The sequence below is a fragment of the Carassius carassius genome, chromosome 39 (genome assembly GCF_963082965.1).
Source record: "Carassius carassius chromosome 39, fCarCar2.1, whole genome shotgun sequence".
NCBI lineage: Eukaryota > Metazoa > Chordata > Actinopteri > Cypriniformes > Cyprinidae > Carassius > Carassius carassius.
In genome coordinates, this window is record NC_081793.1 from 9,149,133 (window position 1) to 9,172,810 (window position 23,678).

At 37.1% G+C, this 23,678-nt stretch overlaps 2 protein-coding genes across 3 annotated transcripts in view; both read right to left on the reverse strand.

Annotated features, from left to right (window-relative positions):
- Nucleotides 1–2,188: 2,188 nt before the first annotated feature.
- klhl11 (kelch-like family member 11) lies at nucleotides 2,189–8,278 on the reverse strand. The gene is made up of 2 exons (XM_059530646.1): nucleotides 7,667–8,278; nucleotides 2,189–4,307 (listed from the first exon to the last, which is right to left on the reverse strand). The coding sequence occupies exons 1-2, from the start codon at nucleotides 8,203–8,205 to the stop codon at nucleotides 2,720–2,722; spliced, it is 2,127 nt and encodes a 708-aa protein (XP_059386629.1). The 5' UTR covers nucleotides 8,206–8,278; the 3' UTR covers nucleotides 2,189–2,719.
- Nucleotides 8,279–13,414: 5,136 nt separating this feature from the next.
- aclyb (ATP citrate lyase b) overlaps nucleotides 13,415–23,678 on the reverse strand; it is a 45,279-nt gene continuing 35,015 nt past the window's right edge. For both annotated transcript variants that reach the window (XM_059530649.1, XM_059530648.1), the window contains 4 exons: nucleotides 22,308–22,421; nucleotides 22,126–22,208; nucleotides 14,355–14,431; nucleotides 13,415–14,085 (listed from right to left, as the gene is read on the reverse strand). In XM_059530649.1, the coding sequence (XP_059386632.1) occupies nucleotides 13,991–14,085; nucleotides 14,355–14,431; nucleotides 22,126–22,208; nucleotides 22,308–22,421 (369 nt within the window). In that variant the 3' untranslated portion in view covers nucleotides 13,415–13,990. The remainder of the gene's footprint in view (nucleotides 14,086–14,354; nucleotides 14,432–22,125; nucleotides 22,209–22,307; nucleotides 22,422–23,678) is intronic.

Here is a 23,678-nt window from a genome sequence, read left to right on the forward strand (position 1 = left end):
AGTTCACTTAATAACCAATTATACTTACAGTATATAAACTAAAATGTTTTCCTGTAGTATAGATCACTATTTCCTGTAGTATAGATATAATATAGTTGCAATACAAATGAAAAACTCAAAATGTACTACTGTTACTGTTAAAGTACACTTTTACAAACAGGAGCAAGCAAAAAGCAGCCAATTCATTCCAATAAGTGCTGAAATAAGTTTAAATTTACTATAAATATTCATTTTAGAACACTTGCTACACAAAGTATAATTGGAAAATATACTTGAACCCAATCTGCTTATGAAGAAGTATACTTTGATTTTTTTTAAGTAAATCTAAGTGAGTCTTTAAGTGTAATCTTCATTAATGAATTATTTGTTCATTTGTCCTTTTATAATACTGTTCTGTGAGTATTTTTAGGGTGAATGTAGATGTTTTGAAATTAGCATATAAGCTATTACTTCAGTTTTTACAACTTTCTGAATGTGGCGGTGTTTAACGTATGCTATTTTTGCCTTCTCATCTTTCCATTGGTTCCTATTGAACTTTATGTACATACTTGTATTCGTGTGTCCACAAGTCACCAAAACTGTACACTTGAAATAGCAAAAGGTTTTCTCATTAATAATTTCTTTATTGTAATATGACCATATTATTTCCTATAGTAACTTGCTCAAACAATGCACAGTAACAGATCTCATGTCAATTTGCACACACTGTCAAGCATATCAATTGGGGAATAATCATTCTATGTGAAAATGCATTAATCGCTCTAAAATTAACACTGTAATCCACAGTTATACTGCATCAAAAACATTTCGGCAAACATAAAAGTAATGGCACTTCAGGAAGGGTAAGAACTAATGTTCTTGGACAATATCAAATTTTTAATATATATTTATTGCAAATCACGGAGATCCACAACATGTGCATACTTTATAACACGTGCAAAGAACTATATTCGCCCTTCAAAGACTTTAAAACAACGAGCCAGCCTTAACATCCCAGCCATGATACTCTTAATGTCAAGACACTTTCGCAGTCAATACATACATATACATTTTCTCTGTGCAAGAAGGAAAGAAACAGATATAGATCTTTAACACTATTAAACCACATCTCAACATGAGAGACACAAAACTTACATTTCCCATTGAATACAATATCTAAAATCCTACAGTCTCCAATATGCAGGAAAATGTTTGAAAAAGGCTTAATAATGTATGTTCACTGTATGTCTCATGGTGTTTTTACCTGTATGAAATGAATATGAAACTCTGCAAGTCAATACGAGGGCTATAGATGCATTGTCAAAGCCATTTTTATCTTGCATTTAGAAGAGATTTTAACATCGTAGTGTCACATTAGTTATGCTAAGATGACATACTTTAAGACTTTGGAGTGGACTGTGGTAATGGCTAAATGTTCTTCAGGTGAACATTACCAAATGTTTTCTGGTCTAGATGGTGCCAATGATTGCTTGACAAGTTTTAACCTAAGTGAAGTGCACTGAGTTTTCTTGTAATACAAGACTTCAAACATCACATATTGTAAAAGACAGGAAAAAAGTTTTGAGGAGATAAAAAAAAATGGGAATGTAACTGAAAAATGATTTCCAATAAATAAACAAAAATTGATTATAAATGGCACTATATATTTAACAAATACAAGGATGCAGTGAGGGTACCATCAGTAGATGCCTTCTTAAAACTGGAATAGACAACTACACTTGACTGATGGGAAATGTTAACAATTATTGACAGGCAATGCATGACAGCTTAGGAGGCTAAACAAATATATATGAAAAAAAAGGAATTTGAGAGATTTTGAAATGGAATAGACTGCAACACCTATGACAAATTATTTTTAAGTAAGTTTACAAGGTCCTGCCCTTGACACTGAGGTAATGGATCTTTGACTATATTCTGAACATCTTAGCCTTTCAACTGCATTTGATGTAGCCTTTATGCACACAAAAAAAAAATTATTATATTAATGCCATAACTTCGTCTTTATTCCCTGTGCTTTAAAGTAAAAAAAAAAACAAATATAAATCAATTAAACAATAAGAATAAAGATTCAGACAAGGGCTAATGCTGAAATTAAGTGCTTGTAGTTGTGAAGAATGCATTTTTGCAAATATTAACAAAGATTGTGAAAGAATTGCATTCAAGTGCCAAATAAATAAAATCATCAGAATTAAGACCAGGAACTAATTTACAAGTGAAGGGAATAAAGGTTTAGTAGTGGTTCTTTTTGTAGTTATTAATGATTTGTTTTTGAACAGTTCTAAAAAAAAAAAACCTGGTGATTCATTACAGCTGGGAAAATGGTGAAACACATCACTCCCTGCAAAACAAACAACCTAAAAACCCACAAATGTAGTAGGACAACCATCACCACTTGGAATAAATTAACAATGTGCAGCATTCTACAACTTGCCGACAGCAGGAATAAGGCAAATTCATGCAAGGCCATGAAACAATGAAACAATGTACAGATATTAACAAACGTATCTTTTTTACATATTTATATGATTCCATTATACAAAGTCACATTGAAAATACTCTTTATATACTAGCTTCAGCCATTTCATTCACTGTCCCGGTGATGAAATGTCACAAGTAAACAAATAATACACATGTTAATAAGAATGGGATCATGAGAATGCTGAAGACACTAAATTATCACGATTTTTGCAGCATTTTTTCTATTGAGCAACAAGGGCTCTCAGCATTCAATCTGTGATTGTAACTGCCTGCGTAGAGTTAACGTGCGACGATGTAACTGTTGCATTTGCTGCATACGGTCCCTCTGGCGTGCCAAATTCTGTGGCATTGGGTAACGCTGACAGCCATATAGAAAGCGGTAGGGAATGCGAACATGACATGCTGTGGCACGGCATCGTGGCTGGGGCATGGGCGGCAGAAGCATCCAGCGTTTGCGCTCAGCACAATAACGGTATGCCTCCTTGCGATACTGCTTATCCACATCGTCACTGTTCTTCCAGCCACCAATCACAAACACATCATCACCAAGATAGCAGATAGCAGCACCCTCAATACTAGTAACCTCTGGGGGAAGGCTCTCAAGAATATCATCAGATATCCTTGCGCTGATCTTCTGACAAGCTACATCGTCACGTACATTGGTGTAGCTCTTGGGACAGCAAGAAGCCGTGTGGTAGAAGTTAGTCGATGCTACAGCCATTTGGAACAAGCAGTAGTTGTCGATAAGCGGTAAGGAATCGACTTCTTGCCACTGGCGACTGTCAGTGTCATAGCGAGTAGTCACGGTCTTCAACCCATCATCGCTGTCGGTATCTATGGGTGTTCGCGCCATGACATAAACGTATCGATCTTCGACACTAATGGCCTTGACGTCTCTCAAAATCTTAGGAGCAGATTCTAAGTTGTGCCACTTGTCTTGGTCAGGTTCATAGACACTCACATCCTTAAAGCCAGGGCTGAAGTTGCCATGACCGCCAATACTATACAGAATATTTTTGATGCAGGTGAGGCCAAAGGAATGCTTGCGTGTGGTGAGGTTGCTCACTTGTTCCCAGGTGTTGCGATTTGGATTGTAGCGCTCCACTGTCTTGGCAAATCCTGGCTCCATGGACCCAGCCACATATACATGGGTATCAGTGGCCGCAATAGCGTGACCATCCAGATGGTTATGGATGTGTGGCAAATTGACCCAACGGTCTTCATACACAAAGTACCCGACGCACTCACTCAGGTAGTCACCTCCTTCAGATACTCCGCCGACCACCATGATGACATCCATGTTCTGGCCAAATCTTGGTTGGAATGTGGCCATGTATGAAGCCCAGAACTCTGTATCTGCTGATTTGAGGTTCTCAAAGCGGATTGCATGACCCTCCACAGCCTCTGACACAAGCTGTAGGCAGGCTGCATTCTGCACAACCAAAGGCTCATTCTTGACAACTCTTGTAAGATACGTTGGCTTTATCTGTGGCAGCCTGAGAAGACGAAAAAGCTCCTCAAAATACTTTATCCGTTCTTCTGAGTTCTTCTGAACCCATTTGACCACTGCATCAAATAAAACCTCCTCAGAGTCAACTGTAATCTCTGCGTCTGACAGCCAGTCTCTGACCAGGTGGAATGGAAGCGTGTAAAATTCCTCATCCTGGATGACTTTGTGGAAGTTGCGACGAATCATATCAGCAGCACGTAAGGCCAGTTGATCCAAAGTGTACATGTGTGCAAGGCTATGGACGGCCACACAATTGCCCAGGCTGAGCTTCCTCTTGAGAAATTCTCCACAAAAATCCTTCAATTGCACAAGCAAAAACCTGTGAGTGGAAAAGAAAAGACATTGATTTATGCCTTACAAAAACCAACAACAAGAACAGGCAAGATATATGATGTCAGTGCTCTTTTGTTTTATTTGTTCTAATAGTCAGCTAGGGCTGGGCAGTTTGACATTGTGAAGATATAAAATGTCTATCAATAGGTCTTGAGATTTTTTCTATATTGTGTATATCAGTTTCAAAGTGGTGGAACAATACATGTACTCGTACCGAACGGTCACGGTACAGACGTCTCGGTTCGGTGCATGAGGCCTTACAACGAATATAGCCAATTCACCCCCAATCCGGAAGGCGGCACCCACAGCAATGCAATGCTGTCCGATAACTGGCAGCCAGCAGAAGAACAGCGAATTCCATGAGTTGCGCACTTGAAAACAAAGCCCACTAGACAGTGACCATGTGTTGGCTCTGAATGCGTCTCTCTCACAGACTGATAAAGTAGTATATTTTAAAGGCTTGTGCACTCAACTGTTTGCGAAATGGAGCTTTGTGCTCATGTATCCTACCGCTCTCATTGGCACAAATCCAAATATTACATAATATTTCCATATTTGTGATGTAATGTATCTGAATGCTGAACTATTATTTATTAAGTAAATTATACACATTCCAATGGTGAAAGAGGAGGGGGAGCTTATGTTTGGTTCACTGTATTTATTTTGATAAAGTAATAACTGTGCTGTCAAGTTAGCAATGCTGGAACTGATGTTTTGTGTGAGTGTGTGTGTGCGTGCATGCACACTGGGGCGATCACTTAAACTGTTTCCTTATAATAGCAGTATCAACTTTAAACACTTAGTCTTATTAATAATGCCTCACTGTATAAAGGTCTGCTTTTATTTGTGTGCACTAACAATGAAAACAAAACACTGCGCTTTTGTAAAATAAAGAAAAGAAATAGGATGTCGCTATCTGCCATTTGAGTTTCCTTTCTGTGAACAAATTAAGCGTGTCAAAAAATTAACTGAAGCTCAGCATATATAGGCTATGTTAGGTGTCGCACTGTTTTTTTTCCTTTGTTTATCTGTAAACTAAATTAAATATATTTCAATAATTTATTCCTTGTATGTATATATGTGATGCTGATTTTATATATATGACAATGTAATAATATTTAGTATTTTTACATCTAGGTGAATTTTTTTTTTTTGTAATTTGTACACGGTCTGTTCAAAATAAATGAGTGAACGTCATGATTCAGTTCATCTGGAAGAAAAGACAAAAATGCCGAAGACCTCAGCTGTGTGGGAGCACTTTAAATTGAGTGAGGACAAGAAAGGCAGTGTGCAAAATATGCGATTTGAAACTGGCCTACCACAACTGCACATCAATTTTGAAAAAGCACCTAATTTCTGTAAGTAGTATGCCTATAGTATATTGGCGGTGTAAAAAAAAAAAAAAAAAAAAAAAAAAAAAAAAAATAAGGCAAGCTGCTTTTATCCGCTATGTTAATCAGTAATTTTACTAGGGCTGCAATAACTAATTGATAAAATCGATGATTATCGATAATGAAAATCATTGACAATGATTGTCATTATCAATTAGTCGGGTCTGCCCACACCACAGTGCACGTGCAGCCGGTCGCATCAAATTACAGCACTGAATAATGCATTTCTATGGACAAAATGCATCTACAAATATTGGAGGCCAATGAAAAACTATGCAATGGTCAGTAGTTTAGTCATTTTGAAAGGATCCGTGCATGCAGTCAAGGCAAGGTGTTTGTTATGTCAAAAGGGAGGCTTTCAATGTCTTAAACTTCAAAAACTCCTGTCTCAACATAATTGCAGCATACTAATAGTAGCGTAGTCTAGCAACAACAAACTAATAAATGTAAAGACATCACTGAATTCTGATCTTTGTGTGAATTCTGTTTGTACACTATATATTAGAATGAAGATGTTCACAGAGAACAAAGGACATAAATTGCTACAAATAAGCAGAATATTATCCCAGATAATAACACATGAAGATGATGGAGATGTCTATATGATGCATTTTTAAAGCATTTACTGATAAACAATATGTCTCTAAATCATTTTCATTAAGATGAGAGTTTGTAGACAACAGATGCTTTCCAGATAAAGCACTTTTCTAACAGACAGACAGGAGATGTATGTATGTGCTAACTGGGTGTATGCACTGTAGGCTAATTAAGGGCTATACATCAAAACCTCACTTTGCTGCAAAGCAAGTTAAATTATGTTGATTCAATAAAGCAGCCACACTCAGGTAAAAAAGTCATTGTAAGCAGAGACCAATTCAGCAGGCAAGAAATAAAACATGCAGCAGTGAAATTACAAATATCCAGAGCACACCATTGTATCAGGGGTCTGAATAGTAGTGGGTGATATAGAGGTTAAAAAAGTAAACCGGTAAAAATAATAAGACCTTGAAAATTGGGGGAATACATTATTGTTGTTGTTTTTTTTTAAACAGATTAAATCAAGTTATTTTCAAAATAATTATTACGTATTAACTAAAATAACTTGAAATATTAATGTTGTGTGCAGTGCATGTGTCGCTTTGTGTAAGTCTAAAGGGCAGCACTAAATAAATGTCTTATGTCATGTGTATAGATTCTAAATTTTTTTTTAGAAACTTACAAGTTATGATCACTTTGTATGTTGAACAAAAAATTACTCTCAAATCAAATTATTGATCAACTCAGTGGTATACAGTCAAATTCAAACAGGAACAAAATAACATCAAACCTGACTTTTTTTTTTGTGCATCAACATTAGGACTCAAAATGTCACTGGGTTAGAAAACTGACTCACATGCTATCTTTATGCACATTTTTTCTCAACTTTTGGACCATGTGGATAACAAGTGCTGAAACATTTTTCAGATGGTTTTGCAAAATAAAGAAAATCATGAGTTTGGAACTATATGGGGGACAAGCAGATGATTTATATTTTATTTTTTAAGGGAAACATCTTTATGGAGGAAAACATAATGACAAAAAAAGTGTTTTATATCCCATAATGCTGGACACACATAATTCTACTGAATCGGAGTATGCTTTCGCTGTCTAAAATGCAGCTGCTTAAGAACAACATACCCATGCTCAACAAATCCTGTCGATCTGAAATGTTAATTATGATAACCAGAAACGCTGCCTATTCAGAAGGTAACCCATGCTACCCAAAAATGCTGCAAAGCGCTACTGACTCAAACGACGCATACAATGCCCAGCGATGACCAAACATCTGTTTATTCTTAAGGTGCATGTGATGCCCAATGTGTAGACTATTCGTGATCAAACATCCCAACAATACTGTCTAGGTAGGCTGCTCGCTGTGTTTTGACACTCTTCGATTTGCATGGTTTTCTCTCACCTGTCAGCCAGCTCCAGAACCTCGTGCACGTTCGCAGTGCTCACTCTTATCTCGCCAGTGTACATGAACTGGATGACGCTCTCCACTGTCTCCTGGTCGAGGCCTGCCTCGCTGCTCCACTCCTTCATCTCCACCCGCCGCGTCACCGACTCTGAAAATTGACCCCCGAGTAGCGGCGTGAAATAATCCGTGGCTGCAGCTAAAACGGAGCGGTGGGCGCTGAACTCGAATGTGTTGGTAGCTCCCGGGGCGCTGCTGAACGCCAGTGTCACGTCACAGAAGAGCCCGGCCTTTCGCTGCTCGTTCTGCCGCCGGGAGAGCTCCGAGCAGTGGGTCGCGGAGGCAAACTCCTCAGCCTCCTCAGACTCTCCGTCTCCCGCTAGAGCGCTTGCCGTGCTTGGCCCGCCGCTGTTTCGGCTGGCGTCCTCTGGATTCGGGGCGGCTGCGGCCATCTCGGTGTCCGCGCGGTCGGTTCGTAAAGTGCGTAATATGTTGAGGTGGTGGAGCAGGAGCACACTCAAACATACACACTCCAACATAAACAGCGCTCAACACGCGCATGCGCACACGCACCGTACATACACCGAAGGAGTCCTATTGACGTACAGGCACTGACGCGAGGCAAGTTGTTGATCTGGGAACAGATAAGAAGTAACATAAAAAAAGAACATCATATTGTTTTGAAATCGCATAGAAATGTGTTATAAAAAAAACAAAAAAAAAACACAATATTGTGTCAGACTTGATCCCTGTTGGATCTAGGCCTACACTCAGCTCATAAACGACGTCACGAATGGCATATTTTAATCAGGACTACTAATGGTTTGATTTGGATATAGGGAAAACTCATGTGACTTTTGTGGTGTTGTAAAAGAATCTGTGATTCATATATTTTTTTAGTGTGTGTATACTCAAGCTTGTTTTGGATAGATGTCTCTAACTTCATTTGTAGGATGTTTGGAACATTAATACAAATTGAAATTTCATATTTGTTTTTCTACAAGATTCTAAATGTACAATTATTTTCTTACACAACTAATTATTAAATTTAATTGGGAAATATATTAATATAAAGAAATTGTAATGAGTAAATCTAAGCTAAATTGTGAACACACACACACACATATATATATATATATATATATATATATGAAATAATTATTATTATTACTTAAATACAGTCGTGGCCAGAAGTATTGGCAATGGCATAAATGTAGTATCTTGCAAAATGTGCTACTTAAGCTGTTGTGGTGTTCATTCACATTGTTTCTAGACTATGTCACTGCCTATACTTGTAGAAACAATGTGAATGAACATGCAATGGTCAGCAAAGCAGCAAATTTAGCAAAACACAACATTTATGTCACTGCCAATACTTTTGGCCACAACTGTACAGGGCTGCAGAACTTCGTCGAAAAATATTGCAATTGTTTTGTCATAACAGCGATAAGACATGGAAAATACCTAAAGTTGCTGCTGAAACTAACTAATTATTAGGCCTGTTATCAGGGCCGGACTTAGTGATTTGGGGGCCTTAAGCAAATGTCAGGTATGGGGCCCCAACACAACAACTAAGCTTGCTCTTTTACACCTAACCCTTATTTTTGCTCTTTCTCCCATAATTTATAGTTTATTTACCTCTTCACAACTTATGAAAATTTGATGCTCTCCAGAACACAAATACAAACTGGAGCTTTGGCTAAGTATTTCTTCGCCAATATCAGATGGGGGCCCCGATCAGAAAACCCTGATGCCCCGGGCCTAAGGGCCGCTTACCTCTCTTGCTGGTTAAGTCCGCCCCTGCCTGTTATTAGTAGTAGGCCTAGTAGTAGTAGTTGGTAGTAGTAGGCTGTGTATTTACTCAAATTATAAACATACAAACATATTACTGCACTGTAAAAAAATAATTTGTTGACTCAATTTAAAAAACTTCGTTACCCACTGCCTATACATTTTTTGTTATCATATTTTTTTTGTGTGTGTGATAGTTGTTTGTTTTGTGTACTTCGAAAAAAAAAAAAAAAACAGAAAACTACTTGGTTCCAACCCAAATTTTCCTGCAATTTAGCAATTTTACCAATTTAGCACTACAGAATGAAATTATGACTTCATGAACAATGAATATTCCATCCATCCATTTTCCAAACTGCTTGTATGTGCAGGAGCTTATCCCAGCATCTGGGGCCGAAGGCAGAGAAATCCCCTGGAGAGATGCCAGTCCGTCACGGGAGAAGGTGTTATGGTTGATTCTTCTTGTTGCATAATAACATAGTAAAGCTGTTATTTCCATTAAAATTATAATTTACATTACTATATTTAGGTAGCTAGAATACTTCTCGCCAGTCAATACAATGCGTATCAACAGGAAATTAGTTTGCAGCCAACAAGCTACTCTTGTCATTAATGGATTCAGCTTTGAGAAAAAAATTTTTTGTCTTGTCCCCTATTGGGTAAGGAAAAGGAAAGGGTAGGTTAAATGAAAATCTTAGTAGTTGTAAAATGTTTGCATTCAGAATAGTTCAAGATTAGAAGAAAAGATTTCAGCCTAATAGTATTGAATGGCTATTGTATTTGTATTTCTGATAATTTTTTCCCCCCACACAGTATTTTTTTTTTTTTCATATATATATATATTCAAACCGAGGCATTTTGCATTTTTATGTATTTGTGCAAATCTCTACTGTATACAAAGCAGAACCTGTTTACTGGTTTGAATATAAATCATGTTGATTAGTTGGTCTTGAAAGGGGGCTTGAGCACCTGTCCTTTTTATTCCTGGAGAGAAAGTGCCCTTTTTTCTGGGATGCTTTTTTTTTATTTTTGAAAAATAATATATATTTCTGTTTGCACACAGCTTCCCTGTCAAACAAATATATTTATTGAAATATAGTATCTAAATATCAGGTCAGGAGTTCTGAAGCGCTCCCTCTCCCCCGATTGTTAAACCCGATTGTATTGTTTCCGTTAAAGAAAATAGTCCGCTCCGTCTCTACGGTTAGAATCCTGTGAGTCCATAGCAACGCTCTGTTTTTCATGGCAACGGTCTGTTATACTCCGCACAGCGGTCTGTTGGTTATAACAGACCGCATTCTACATTGGAATTCAACCAAGCCATGTAATAAAATAAGTTAATAAAATAAGCCTATATCACCACCAGGTGATATGCTTTAGTTATTTTGTTTATCCTGTTTACCTGCATTTCCCTGTCAATTAGATGCAAATGTGCGCATTTTAACTAGTTGACGCCTAATTTGCATACAGAACGTCCCCAGTTATTGACTTACATCAAGAGTCTTGGTGAATTTAGAAGAAATCTACAGATGCAAACAGATGGAGGATACACTCTAAAAAATGTAGTAAATCTGAGTAACTGCATCTGGTACATTAATAAATAAAACTGAGTAAATAAGTTAACATTAAACTTTAAAAATAACAATATTTATAAATTAACTATTAAAGTAATTTAACTTTTTTTATTTCCTCAAAACCTTTATAAAATAGTATTCCATACCACCACAAATACATACATGACATTGGCTTTTATTGAATTTTTACTCAATTATTTTGGTAAGTTTAATTTTAAAGTGTTATGTATTCTGATAACACCAAAATAATTCAAACGATGTAGTGCCTTGTGCAAAAATAAACAATTAGTAAAACATGCCCCTCTGTTTGATGCAGTTATTTAGGTTATTCTAAATATGAAGAGTTCAGATGAATAATCCCCTAAGTGCCATCTGAAATTTCCTTCAATAATGATCATTTTTATCAAACTTGTATGTTTATGTTCACTTATTTCACATTACTGGCAATGAAAATTACCTATTAATTGTCATTTAAGTTAAATTACTGAACTTAAATACGAGCTTGAAAAAAAAAGCTCATAAGAAAATTTCAGATGGCACTTAGAGGCTTTTGCATCTGAACTCTTCATATATACTTGAAACTAGTAGCATAGAAAATGTTTTCAAAACATGCACATTGTGGAATGGTTTCCTTTGCTGCTCTATAAACCTAGTGAATACTAAGGAGACCATGGTTTCTGTGAACTGATTGTAGACATCTTTTGAAAATGAAACAATTGCGTGAGTTTGAGGAAGATAAAATTAATTTACTTTTTAAATTATTTTTTTTAAAAGGAAGTCAGAGTTGCGTTAATATATATATATATATATATATATACTTTTTTGTAAAAAAAAAAAAAAAAACTAATTATGAGAAGTGCCCTTTATTTCACTAGAGCCCCTGCCCCTCAAAATGTCTGTGCACGTCCCTGCATGAGTTCATGTCATCATGAAAATGTTTGTGTATTGGAATACAGATGAACATAAAATTACAGAGCCACCTGCGTGACCTCTTGAATTTGTGGTTTGCTTGCTTTCATTTTTCTTCTCATGCACTGATTCAGTAAACCAAACCGAATCAGAATGCCAGTCAGAATGATCAGCATGATTACAGTGAATATGGGCATTTTCACCAGAACTTATGAACACACGGTTCACTTCTGCTCCAAGTGCAAATATAAACATAGGAAATAACAAACAAAGAAGAAAATTCTGAGGTTAATTCTAAATGACATACATCAGAAATCTTCTTGATTATAAAATACATTTTTCAAACACAACTGCTGATATTCTTTAATGATACACCTTTTTTTTTAAGTGGAGCAATGATTAAATAGCTATCTAAAACTCTGTAACACTCTTAACATGAACAGGTTTTTACAAGACCACATTGACTCTGGAAATTGACATGAATTTCAGTTAAATAAAACTGGTCTCACGATGACACCTGTTCACCATCGAAAGCATCTACTCTGGGGACTTGAGAAATCAGAAATAAAACTTGGAGCAGTGCATGAATCATGTTTTTTTGTGTTGTTTATCTGCAGAGATGGAAGAGATTGTGACAGGATGCACTAAAAGAAGAAGGCAGGCAGCCAGAGGCGGTGTTATAAAGTTCAATGTATTTATGGCTATTATTAGAGAGCTTCAGGGGTTACCTGTTAATTACTGTAAATTGTTACTAAAGTAGTCATTGTTCTTTTTTTTCTAATTAATTTAGAACCACTCAGTTCCACAGTGCACATGCATCACATCTGCTGAGACAGCTGGACTGTGATGAGATCATGAGGACTGAGGGTGAGTTTACGGTCATAACCCAAAACATACATAACGTTTATTATAATGTTGATTTTTAATTTGCCTCAATTTGTAATAATGTAAATACTTTTATTTAAATTTTATGTAAATTTCACTTTAAATAAGATCAACATTTCTCAATTTCATTCATGGTAATAACATGAAAGATGTTCCTGAGAGATCGAGTCAAAAATGGGTCTGGAGAAACATTACTTATAAGTGTCTCCAGGGTAAACCACAATTTGACAAGCTGACAAAATGTCTGATCTGGTCTCTGGTATCTACAAGGCATTTCCACCCAAAGAAATCCTGCTCACCAGATTAATTTCTCTTTTTTGCCCCAATCTCTGTAAACCCTAGATGGTTGCCGTTTAGCTGTGTCCATTTCTTCACAACCATCAAAAAGTCCTCTGTAAATGCAGCATGTCGACGACTCCAATTCATTGCAAGCCATCAATTTGTTAGTGAAGATATCAGAATCAGTAACTTCACTCACAATATTTTAGATTATTCCAATATGCACTTAATGTCATAGTGTTTTTTGCAATAAAGAGATTACCCTTGACCAATTTTTTTATGTTGTGGAACATATGAACATTGTCCAACATAAATAACCAATAAAGAACTTTATTTTACAAATACTAGAATTTTGCACATAAAAACAACACCATAGAAGCTAATTTAGTTTCACTTTTCTGTTGCAGTAATTTATCCCAGAAAGTGATTAATGTGCTTAGTATGAACCTCCACTTTGCTTACTCAAGTTTCAGGGTGTATACGCTAACATTTCATAAATGGTATCATTTGAGAATATGCTATAGAATTTGGTGCTTTGCATCTACAAGCTGTGGTGTCTTCATTCAGACTATCAGAACTGGCAGCCTGAAGAGACACGATACATCATTTGTTAATCATAACAAAAGCAAAGGAAGGTGCATTGTGTTAGTAATATAAGATGGCCAATGACACTGTACCATAAAAATGAAGCTTGCTTTATAAGCAACCGTTTTATAAATTGAGAACTGTCATGCTTTAACATAAGCTTAACTACTATTTGTCAGTATTTTGCTAGTGTGTTTCTTTGGTTATGACTGAATAATTTACCCCTTCCCACTATACTAAAAGTAATAAAATAAACATGTTCCCACGTATTTATCCAAAATACTTGTAACATTTTCCAGGTTTACATAGACATGTGCTCAGGAAGGACGTAGGAGATATCATCCCATGGGTGGCGGTAGAGACCCTGCTTCAGACGTTTCTGGTCCAGATAGTGACCTGTGGGATTAACAGTAAAACATATTACATTAATTAATTAATAATTAACACTATCATGAAATATAGCTTGCTAAATTTTCAATGGATTTTTCACACAAATATACTTGTTACTTGAAGTCAAAATGGAAAACAATTTTTAACAATCTCAATTCAAAAACAGAAATAAACAGCAGACATGTTGAGTAATAGAAGTTATTTTTCAAACAGATATTCAGTTTTAGAACTGGTGGGACTGGGTCTGGACAGTAAAGAGTAATTCAGTGGCATACCGATGAAACCAATGCTGCGTCCCAGAACGAAGATTCCATTAAGAGTCCCGATCTCAACAAACTCATCCGCCTCATCCCTGCAATGCAAAAACATATTCTAATGCAATTTAGATGCATGATCTTTACAATGACATTAAACAAATGTCAAATGAACTAGTAAAGAATATACTCTGCAAATTAACTAGTGAAGAATATACTCTGCATATAAAGAATGAGTACTAGACAAACCAGACATTTGGATTTCAGACATCTGAAATAACTGCGACGAGAAGAGGCTTAGTTGATCAAAATTGTATTAGGTCGCAGAAAGAAAAAAAACCCCACAGAAAGTGGCAAGTCACTTTTTCCTTGACCGACAGATTATTAACAGCTGGTATATCAATACATCGGTCAAGACATACAAACATAGGCGCCGTATAGGGGGGAAAGTTAGGACAATTCCAAGGGCCCCTGACTAACAGGGGGCCCAACAAATATGTAAAAACAATTATATTATACACTATATAAACCATCATCATTGAGTATATTTCAAATAATAATAAAATGAATGATGTCTTTGATTTGACTTATTTTGGCAATAAAAGTTAAATATCACCATTGACCAAAAAAATAAAACATCCATATTGACCGACCACCCCCCTGTATCTGCATGAAATGGTTTGGTCCTGCCTTAGAGTGCCTTAGCGCACTCATCAGTGACGGTGTTTAATTAGTTGCAAACAGTCAATCAATGCAAGGTGCGCTAGCAGTGTTAATTTCGTTAGCAAAATAATTTTTTTATGTGACTAAGACAAGAAGTTGATGAGATAAAAATAATATCTGATAACGAAATTATGACGAAATTTATGCAGCGTTTTCGTTAACTAAACGAGACTGGACTATAATGTTATTTGAGGACTATTGGACATTCAAAATGCATCCTATAGGCTATTGTCTTTCAAAATGTGCGTCCCTGTCATTGGATTGCGATCGGATAAGGGCCGTTTGTATATCTAGTCAGTATAACAGCTGGAGTTTCCTGGGAGTCACAATTTGTTGTCGATTAACTTAAAGTTAGTGAAGGCAGGATAGGCGGAAGTTCTCTCTCTCTCTCACGCGCGTGCTCCACTTCCTCAGTTCTCACATACAGCGCGCGATTAGTTCTCAGAGCTCAAATACACACACAGTAGTCCAAATGTTTATTGTGTAGAGTATAAACGTCACTTCCTGTTTGTTGTTGGCGCCCGTACTGCGTTTGAGCTCTGTCACTATATTCTTTTTATCGACTATTTTTATTTTAAAAATCAATTTTATACACCATCGTTTCCGTTTATATAACATGTGAATATATCCTCTATTGTATTCTACAACAAAAACAATCAGAGCGCCTCGTTATAACTAGTTTTATTTTGAGCTCCTGGGTCCGCTATTAGCTTATAGCCCGTTAACATCAGCGGCGTGGTTGCTGCTAACTGCACTTACATTGCTAATACTGTATTCACACACATTACCACTGCTGTACTCACTGTTACTTGCTTTAATGGCGGATGAATGTCTACCTTTGACTGCAGGCGAGGACACGTTCGAGCTGCATTTGGTGCATCTCGAGCTCGAGGCCGTGGGGAAGCAGATTCGCGACCTGGAGGTGAGGCAGGCCCAGCTGAGAGAGCAGAGAGCTGCGCTGGAATCATCCCGGGCTGACGCTCACAAGTCCGGGGTAAAAATACAGTGTGCTGTTAACAGTCCCACCACGTCTACTCCGTGTGTTTCTCTGCACAGGCCCGGTGCACCCAGGACGCCATCTTCCCAGATGTCCTTCACTCCGGCGCCGGGACACCACGGACCCTGGTTGCATCCACAGCGGAGGACGCGAGCCAGGCCCTGGGCGACGACTTCTCCCCCTCCGGTCTTCGAGATCTCCACACGGAACCGCTTCGCTCCCCTCCGCAAGACAGGACACGACGCTGTGATCATCGGAGACTCCATCGTTCGAGCTTCGTTAGCCGAAGGTAAAGTGCACACTCATTGTTTCCCTGGTGCTCGTGTTCTCGATGTTTCTCCGCAGATACCCGCGATCCTGAAGGCTGACGAGAGCCCCAGAGCGGTCGTGCTTCACGCCGGGGTTAACGACACCACGCTGCGGCAGACGGAGACGCTGAAGAGGGACTTCAGGAGCCTGATCGAGACGGTTCGCAGCACGACACCCGTGGCGACGATCATCGTGTCAGGACCACTGCCCACGTATCGACAAGGACACGAAAAGTTCAGTAGACTTTTTGCTTTAAATGAATGGTTGTTGTCATGGTGTAAAGAACAGAAACTGCTATTTGTTAATAACTGGAATCTTTTCTGGGAGCATCCTAGGCTGTTTCACGCTGATGGCTTGCACCCCAGCAGAGTCTGAGCGGAGCTGCTCTCTGATAACATCTCCAGGACACTTCGCTCCTTGTGACTAGTAAGACAATTCTCAAATAACTATTATGATGACTTTTGTTGCACCCGCTTGATTAAATGACTAAATGATTAAAGTACTTGCGCTGTACAATCTATTAAGACTGTGTCTGTTCCCCGAATAGTGAGGTCAAAATATAAATTTAATGTAGGATCTAGAAAAAATCTTATCGTGATTAAACAAGAAACATGTAAAGTAAATGAACAAAAACAATCTTTAAAGTTTGGGCTCATAAATATTAGATCACTCACACCCAAAGCAGTTATTGCAAATGAAATGATCACAGATAATAGTTTTGATGTACTCTGCTTGACTGAAACCTGGCTAAAACCAAATGATTATTTTGGTCTAAATGAGTTGACTCCACCAAACTACTGTTATAAGCATGAGCCCCCTCAGACTGGTCGTGGCGGAGGTGTTGCAACAATATATACTGATATTCTCAATGTTACCCAGAAAACGGGATACAGGTTTAACTCATTCGAAATACTTCTGTTTAATGTTACACTGTCAGACATGCAAAAGAAATCTAATGTATCTCTTGCTCTGGCTACTGTGTATAGACCACCAGGGCCGTATACAAAATTCCTAAAAGAATTTGCAGATTTCCTCTCAGACCTTCTGGTTACTGTTGATAAGGCGCTAATTATGGGAGATTTTAATATTCACGTTGATAATACAAATGATGCACTAGGACTTGCGTTTACTGACCTAATAAACTCTTTTGGAGTCAAGCAAAATGTCACCAGGCCCACTCATCGTTTTAAATCATACACTAGATTTAATTATATCGCATGGAATTGATCTTACTGCTATAGATATCGTACCTCAATGTGATGATATTACAGACCATTTCCTTGTATCGTGCATGCTGCATATCACTGATATTAACTATATGTCTCAGCATTACCGTCTGGGCAGAACTATTGTTCCGTCACCAAAGACAGATTCGCAAATAACCTGCCTGATCTCTCTCAACTGCTATTTGTACCCAAAAATACACATGAATTAGACGAAATGACTGACAACATGGGCACTATTTTCTCTAATACATTAGAAGCTGTTACCCCCATCAAATTGAAAAAGGTTAGAGAAAAACGTATTGTGCCATGGTATAACAGTAATACTCACTCTCTCAAGAAAGTAACTCTTGAACGCAAATGGAGAAAAACTAACTTGGAAGTTTTTAGAATTGCATGGAAACACAGTATGTCCAGCTATAGACAGGCTCTTAAAACTGCAAGGGCAGAGCATATCCACAAACTCATAGAAAATAACCAAAACAATCCAAGGTTTTTATTTAGCACAGTGGCTATATTAACAAATTACCAGATGCCACCTGATTCAAATATTCCACCAACGTTAAATAGTAATGACTTTATGAATTTCTTCACTGATAAAATAGATAACATTAGAAATACAATAGCGAATGTAGATTCAACAGCATCTAACACTTCAGTTTCATCCATCGCACCCAAAGATAAACTGCAGTGCTTTAAAAATATAGGACAGAAAGAGCTAAATAAACTTATCACTGTATCTAAACCAACAACATGTTTATTAGATCCTGTACCCACTAAATTACTGAAAGAGTTGTTACCTTTAGCCGAAGAACCGCTTCTCAATATTATTAACTCGTCGTTATCTTTAGGTCACGTCCCAAAACCATTCAAGCTGGCGGTTATTAAGCCTCTTATTAAGAAACCAAAACTAGATCCTAGTGAACTGGCAAATTATAGGCCTATTTCAAATCTTCTATTTATGTCTAAAATTTTAAAAATGTTGTGTCTGCTCAATTGAGCATCTTCCTGCACAAAAATGATCTGTATAAAGAATTTCAGGTTCAGGTTTCAGGCCCCACCATAGCACAGAAACTGCACTTGTTAAAATTACAAATGACCTGCTTCTTGCATCAGATCGAGGCTGCATCTCATTTCTAGTTTTACTTTATCTTAGTGCTGCGTTCGACACCATAGATCATGACATACTCATAGATTGATTACAAAACTATACAGGTATTCAAGGGCAGGCTCTAAGATGGTTTAGATCCTACCTGTCCGAACGCTACCATTTTGTTTACTTAAATGGGGAGTCATCTCATTTATCATCAGTAAAATATGGAGTGCCACAAGGATCCGTCCTAGGTCCCCTTCTATTTTCAATATACATGTTGCCCCTTGGTAATATTATTAGAAAATATGGAATTAGCTTCCACTGTTATGCTGATGATACTCAGCTATATATCTCAACGAGAACAGATGAAAGCTCTAAATTATCTAAGCTAACAGAGTGTGTTAAAAATGTAAAAGATTGGATGACCAATAATTTTCTCCAATTAAATTCGGATAAGACAGAGATATTAATTATTGGACCAAAAAACACTACACAGAATCTTGTAGATTACAATCTGCAACTAGACGGATGTACTGTTACATCTTCTACAGTCAAAAATCTGGGTGTTATATTAGACAGCAACTTGTCTTTTGAAAATCATATTTCCCATGTTAAAAAAACTGCATTCTTCCATCTTAGAAACATTGCCAAGCTACGAAACGTGTTGTCCGTTTCTGATGCAGAAAAGCTAGTTCATGCATTCATGACCTCTAGACTGGACTATTGTAATGCACTTCTAGGTGGTTGTCCTGCTTCTTCACTAAACTAGCCGCTGCATTTTGGACTACCTGTAGCTTGAGTCCTTACCAGGTCAAGAAAATATGATCATATTACCCCAATTTTACAGTCTCTGCCCTGGCTACCTATTAAGTTCCGTATCAGTTACAAATTATCATTACTTACCTATAAGGCCCTAAATGGTTTAGCTCCTGCGTACCTAACTAGCCTTCTACCACGCTACAATCCATCACACTCCCTAAGGTCACAAAACGCTGGACTTTTGGTAGTTCCTAGGATAGCAAAGTCCACTAAAGAAGGTAGAGCTTTTTCACATTTGGCTCCCAAACTCTGGAATAGCCTTCCTGATAATGTTCGAGGTTCAGGCACACTCTCTCTGTTTAAATCTAGATTAAAAATGCATCTCTTTCGCCAAGCATTTGAATAATGTATCATAAATTGTGAGTATAGTTGTATCTGAGCAAATGTGCATTCTTATTCTTTAGCTTGGGTTAAACTAATTAATTTAACTTTGTTGGAACAGCAGCTATGCTAATGATGTTTCTATTTGTTTCTATGTTTTGCCAAGGGTAACTAGGATTTATACAACTCCAGTCTGGATCCAGAACACCTGAGAAGAGATGATGCTGACCCTCAGAGGACCCCAGATGATGCTAACCCTGAATCAACAACAGAACTAACAAATATTGCTACAAGTGTGACTGCATCATATAATAATTATTAATAATATTAATAATGTTCATCATCTGGCTGACTACGACTTGTATACATTTTTCTACAAATCCTGTCAAACGTGCACAAACTGACAGTCACCACTTATAAGCTATTACTAAATATTGCAGACATAATTTTCTGTAAAGTTGCTTTGTAACGATTTGTATTGTAAAAAGCGCTATACAAATAAACTTGATTTGAATTAATTGAATTGAATAGAGTATCTCACGTAAATACAGTAGGTTTTGGATTAAGTGAACGTGAACAGGTGTGTGAAAACTGAACGTGTCAGTATTTCATGCATGCCTTCCATCTTAAAAGGACAGCATTCCGAATTAAATACCTATTTGTCATTAATGTTAACCAACAAAAGACGCTAAATAAATGTATACATGTTAAGTAAAACCTACAGTATCTGAAAAATGAGTTTAATTTGTATCTTTATATGTATCTTTATATGTATCTATATATATATATATATATATATATATATATATTAGTTGCTCCTTTTTCACTTCTGTTAAATGGATAGTTCACCCAAAAATGAAAATTGTCATAATTTATTCAAGATTTTCCAAATGTATTCCTTGATTCAAATTTCTCATAATCTTAATTGATTTGGTCTAAAGAGAGAAAAATTAATGATTATTTTAATTTGAAAACTACATATAAATTAGCTACCACTGTGTTAATGACTTCGCATAATTCCAGGGAGGCATAAGTGCATAAGTGTTTTTTGTTGCAACTTGATGAACCACCGAAACGATTTTGGAAACATTATTTTAAGGTAAACATTTTTACATAGTGTTGCTTTCAGGACATTTTTATGGTGGCTTTTAATCTTGCATCAAAAAGTGAACTGCATACTGTATGCAGACTTAATTTACAAATCACCAGCAGTAAATATTGTGCTAGTACTAGTATTGAACTACAAGCAGCAAGACAGTTGACAGTTGCAAGCCTTTGATTAGAGTTATGTAAAGCTTTTGATGGGACAGTTAGGTCCTAGAGATGTGGTGACAACTGCTGCGCAGAGGGGGCCCAATTCGATTTTTTTGTCATGGGGCCCAAAATTCCTGGCAGCACCCCTGCATACAAACATTCATGTCGTTCATCAACCTCAAATGTGGCTTATCATCTGAAACATCTAAGTAGGAACATCATTACATGGCTTCTCTAAAGTTAACCTAAGTGTACCTTATTCCAATGTTTCTGAGTGTGGAAGCCGAATAGTAGCACGCTCACTGCATGACAGTTATCTTGGAAGTGCCAGTTTGATAATTTGCATTTAACTTAAAATACTTTGTCATTTTTGCTCATACAGATAAGAGAATAAATAAAATAAATTTTTTGAGTCTGTAAAAGGTCTGCTTATTTCTTTCTGTGAACTCGCAATAACAACAAAATGTTGTGCTTTTGTAAAATAATGAAAGCATTTAAATATTTTCAGATTATGTAATGAATTGCATGAAATGTGCTGTCCACTGTGGATATCGCTGCAGCTGAAAACACAGAAAACACTAGTTTATCAATGAATTATCATAATGTTAAGTCTGTCTTCTAGCTGTTTTTACCCCAAACACATTCGTAATCACTACTTCTGCTAGCATGCTGCGGCGAATTTTATGCGTGTACTTGAGTGCTGATTGATTAAAGGCGCATTATTATGAATAATATGGTTAATTATATAAATGTGCGATTAGTCGACTAATCGCCTAAAACGACTACTAATTGATCAGAAAAATTGAGGGCAGTGCTAGAAATCAACAATTTTAGACTCTTCTGAAAATCAAAATCACACATCTGCACTACAACTGTCACATAATTTTGTCCCAAGCACTGTGAATCCAAGCGTTTGCCCAATGGAAATCACATTAAAAAAATTCTAGATATATCTCTATGACTATGTGAGCCCTGGTGCTGGAAATATTTAGGAAATGGAATCCATCCATAATATTAAACACATATTTAAAAACAATAGTTTTCTTGACTTACCGTGTGAATCCTCCACATGTTCTTAAGAGGTCCACAAAAGCCACACCAATAAAACCATCAACGTTTAGAATAAGGTTAGGTTTCTGCAGAGCGTGAAAGACATTGTAATGTGAGCATCACATGAAGAAACAATCGCACAACAAAACATACATGCATTAAAATGGCATCAGCGATAACATCACCTTGGAGGTTGTGATCTTCTCTACTTCAAGGGCGTAGTCCAGTAACTGTGTTGATGGGAAATGCTGCTTCACAAAGTCCTTCAGGATCTGCACCCTCATATCAGGGTTATTGATCTGTCACCAAAAAGCCCAGATATGAATATATACAACATTTTTGAGAGTGGCACCACATGACATTTTAATGTATTACATTAATTTGTTGTATATGTATGCATTTAATGATACATGTATGTATGTGTAAATAGCAATACACATGAGATTCAATTTGGGCTACTTTCAAATGTGGTTCCAAATCTGATAAATATTTGGCCACCTCAGCTTGAGATTAAAGGGATACTCCACCGTGTTTTCATATTAAACGATGTTTTTCCCTTACCTAAGACAAGTTGATACATACCTCTCCCGTCTCAGTGCGTGCAATCAATCGCTTTGGAGCGCGGTGACACTTTGAAAGCACTTAGCTGAGCCCATTCATTCAATATGGGCCAAGCAGAGAAGCTAACAAACACCTCCACGTTTTCCCTATTTAAATACAGTTACTCGCGTAGTGTAACTCGACCTAGGACGGTAACACAAAACAAAACGTTGCGCTTTTCTAAGCGTGTAAAATGGATAACTATATTGTATGGCGGAATACCAATGGCAAGTGCTTGTAAGCACTTCATCTTGGCGCAGTAATATCTTCACTAGAGGGAGCGGGGGCCGGTGAGAGGATTTTTCACGAGTGAAGATATTACTGCGCAATGACAGTGACATACTTAAGTCAAGCGTGACTGTAAGCGCTCTCAAATAACTCCCCTTATAATCAGTAAAGCTGTCTGCTGTTTGATGAATCAATCTCCTACTTACATGATGAGAATTCACGAGAGAGCAGAATACAGTCAGTGAGCATGCAAACTGAACAACAAAACTCTGGCATTTCAGTGATGACTCTGAACACCTCTTATTGGCCATTGCATTCACAAGCACAACAGACTCGTGTGTGATTGGTTATAATATGCAACATTGTAAAAACGCAGAAAAAGAATCATGATGCAACACTGAGCAGATCTAAATTTAAAGCTCATGTCAACACTTTTTTTAATTTCATTTTCATTGTATTTGTGACAGCCGAAATGGATTTAGTTTTAACTGTACAGCAGCATTTTTGTCTACGTGTGTTGCCAAAATTCATTATTTGTGATTTTTTTTTAATTAGAATTTCTCTGTTTTTACAAAACCTTGGGAACTTTTGGGATAACCTAGGTGCACAACTGTATGAAATGTATAACACTGTGCAAGTGGTTTTTGGATATATTTTATTACAGAAAAACTTAATTATTGTGCCTTTAATATTCCTGATATAACTACCGTAATCAAGTCTCATGCAGT

Coding starts and splice junctions, on each gene's coding strand:
- klhl11 (XM_059530646.1), bottom strand. CDS start 8,205: ATGTTGGAGTGTGTATGTTTGAGTGTGCTCCTGCTCCACCACCTCAAC. Junction 4,308..7,666: donor GTTCTGGAGCTGGCTGACAG/GTGAGAGAAAAC, acceptor TTCCACTCACAG/GTTTTTGCTTGTGCAATTGA.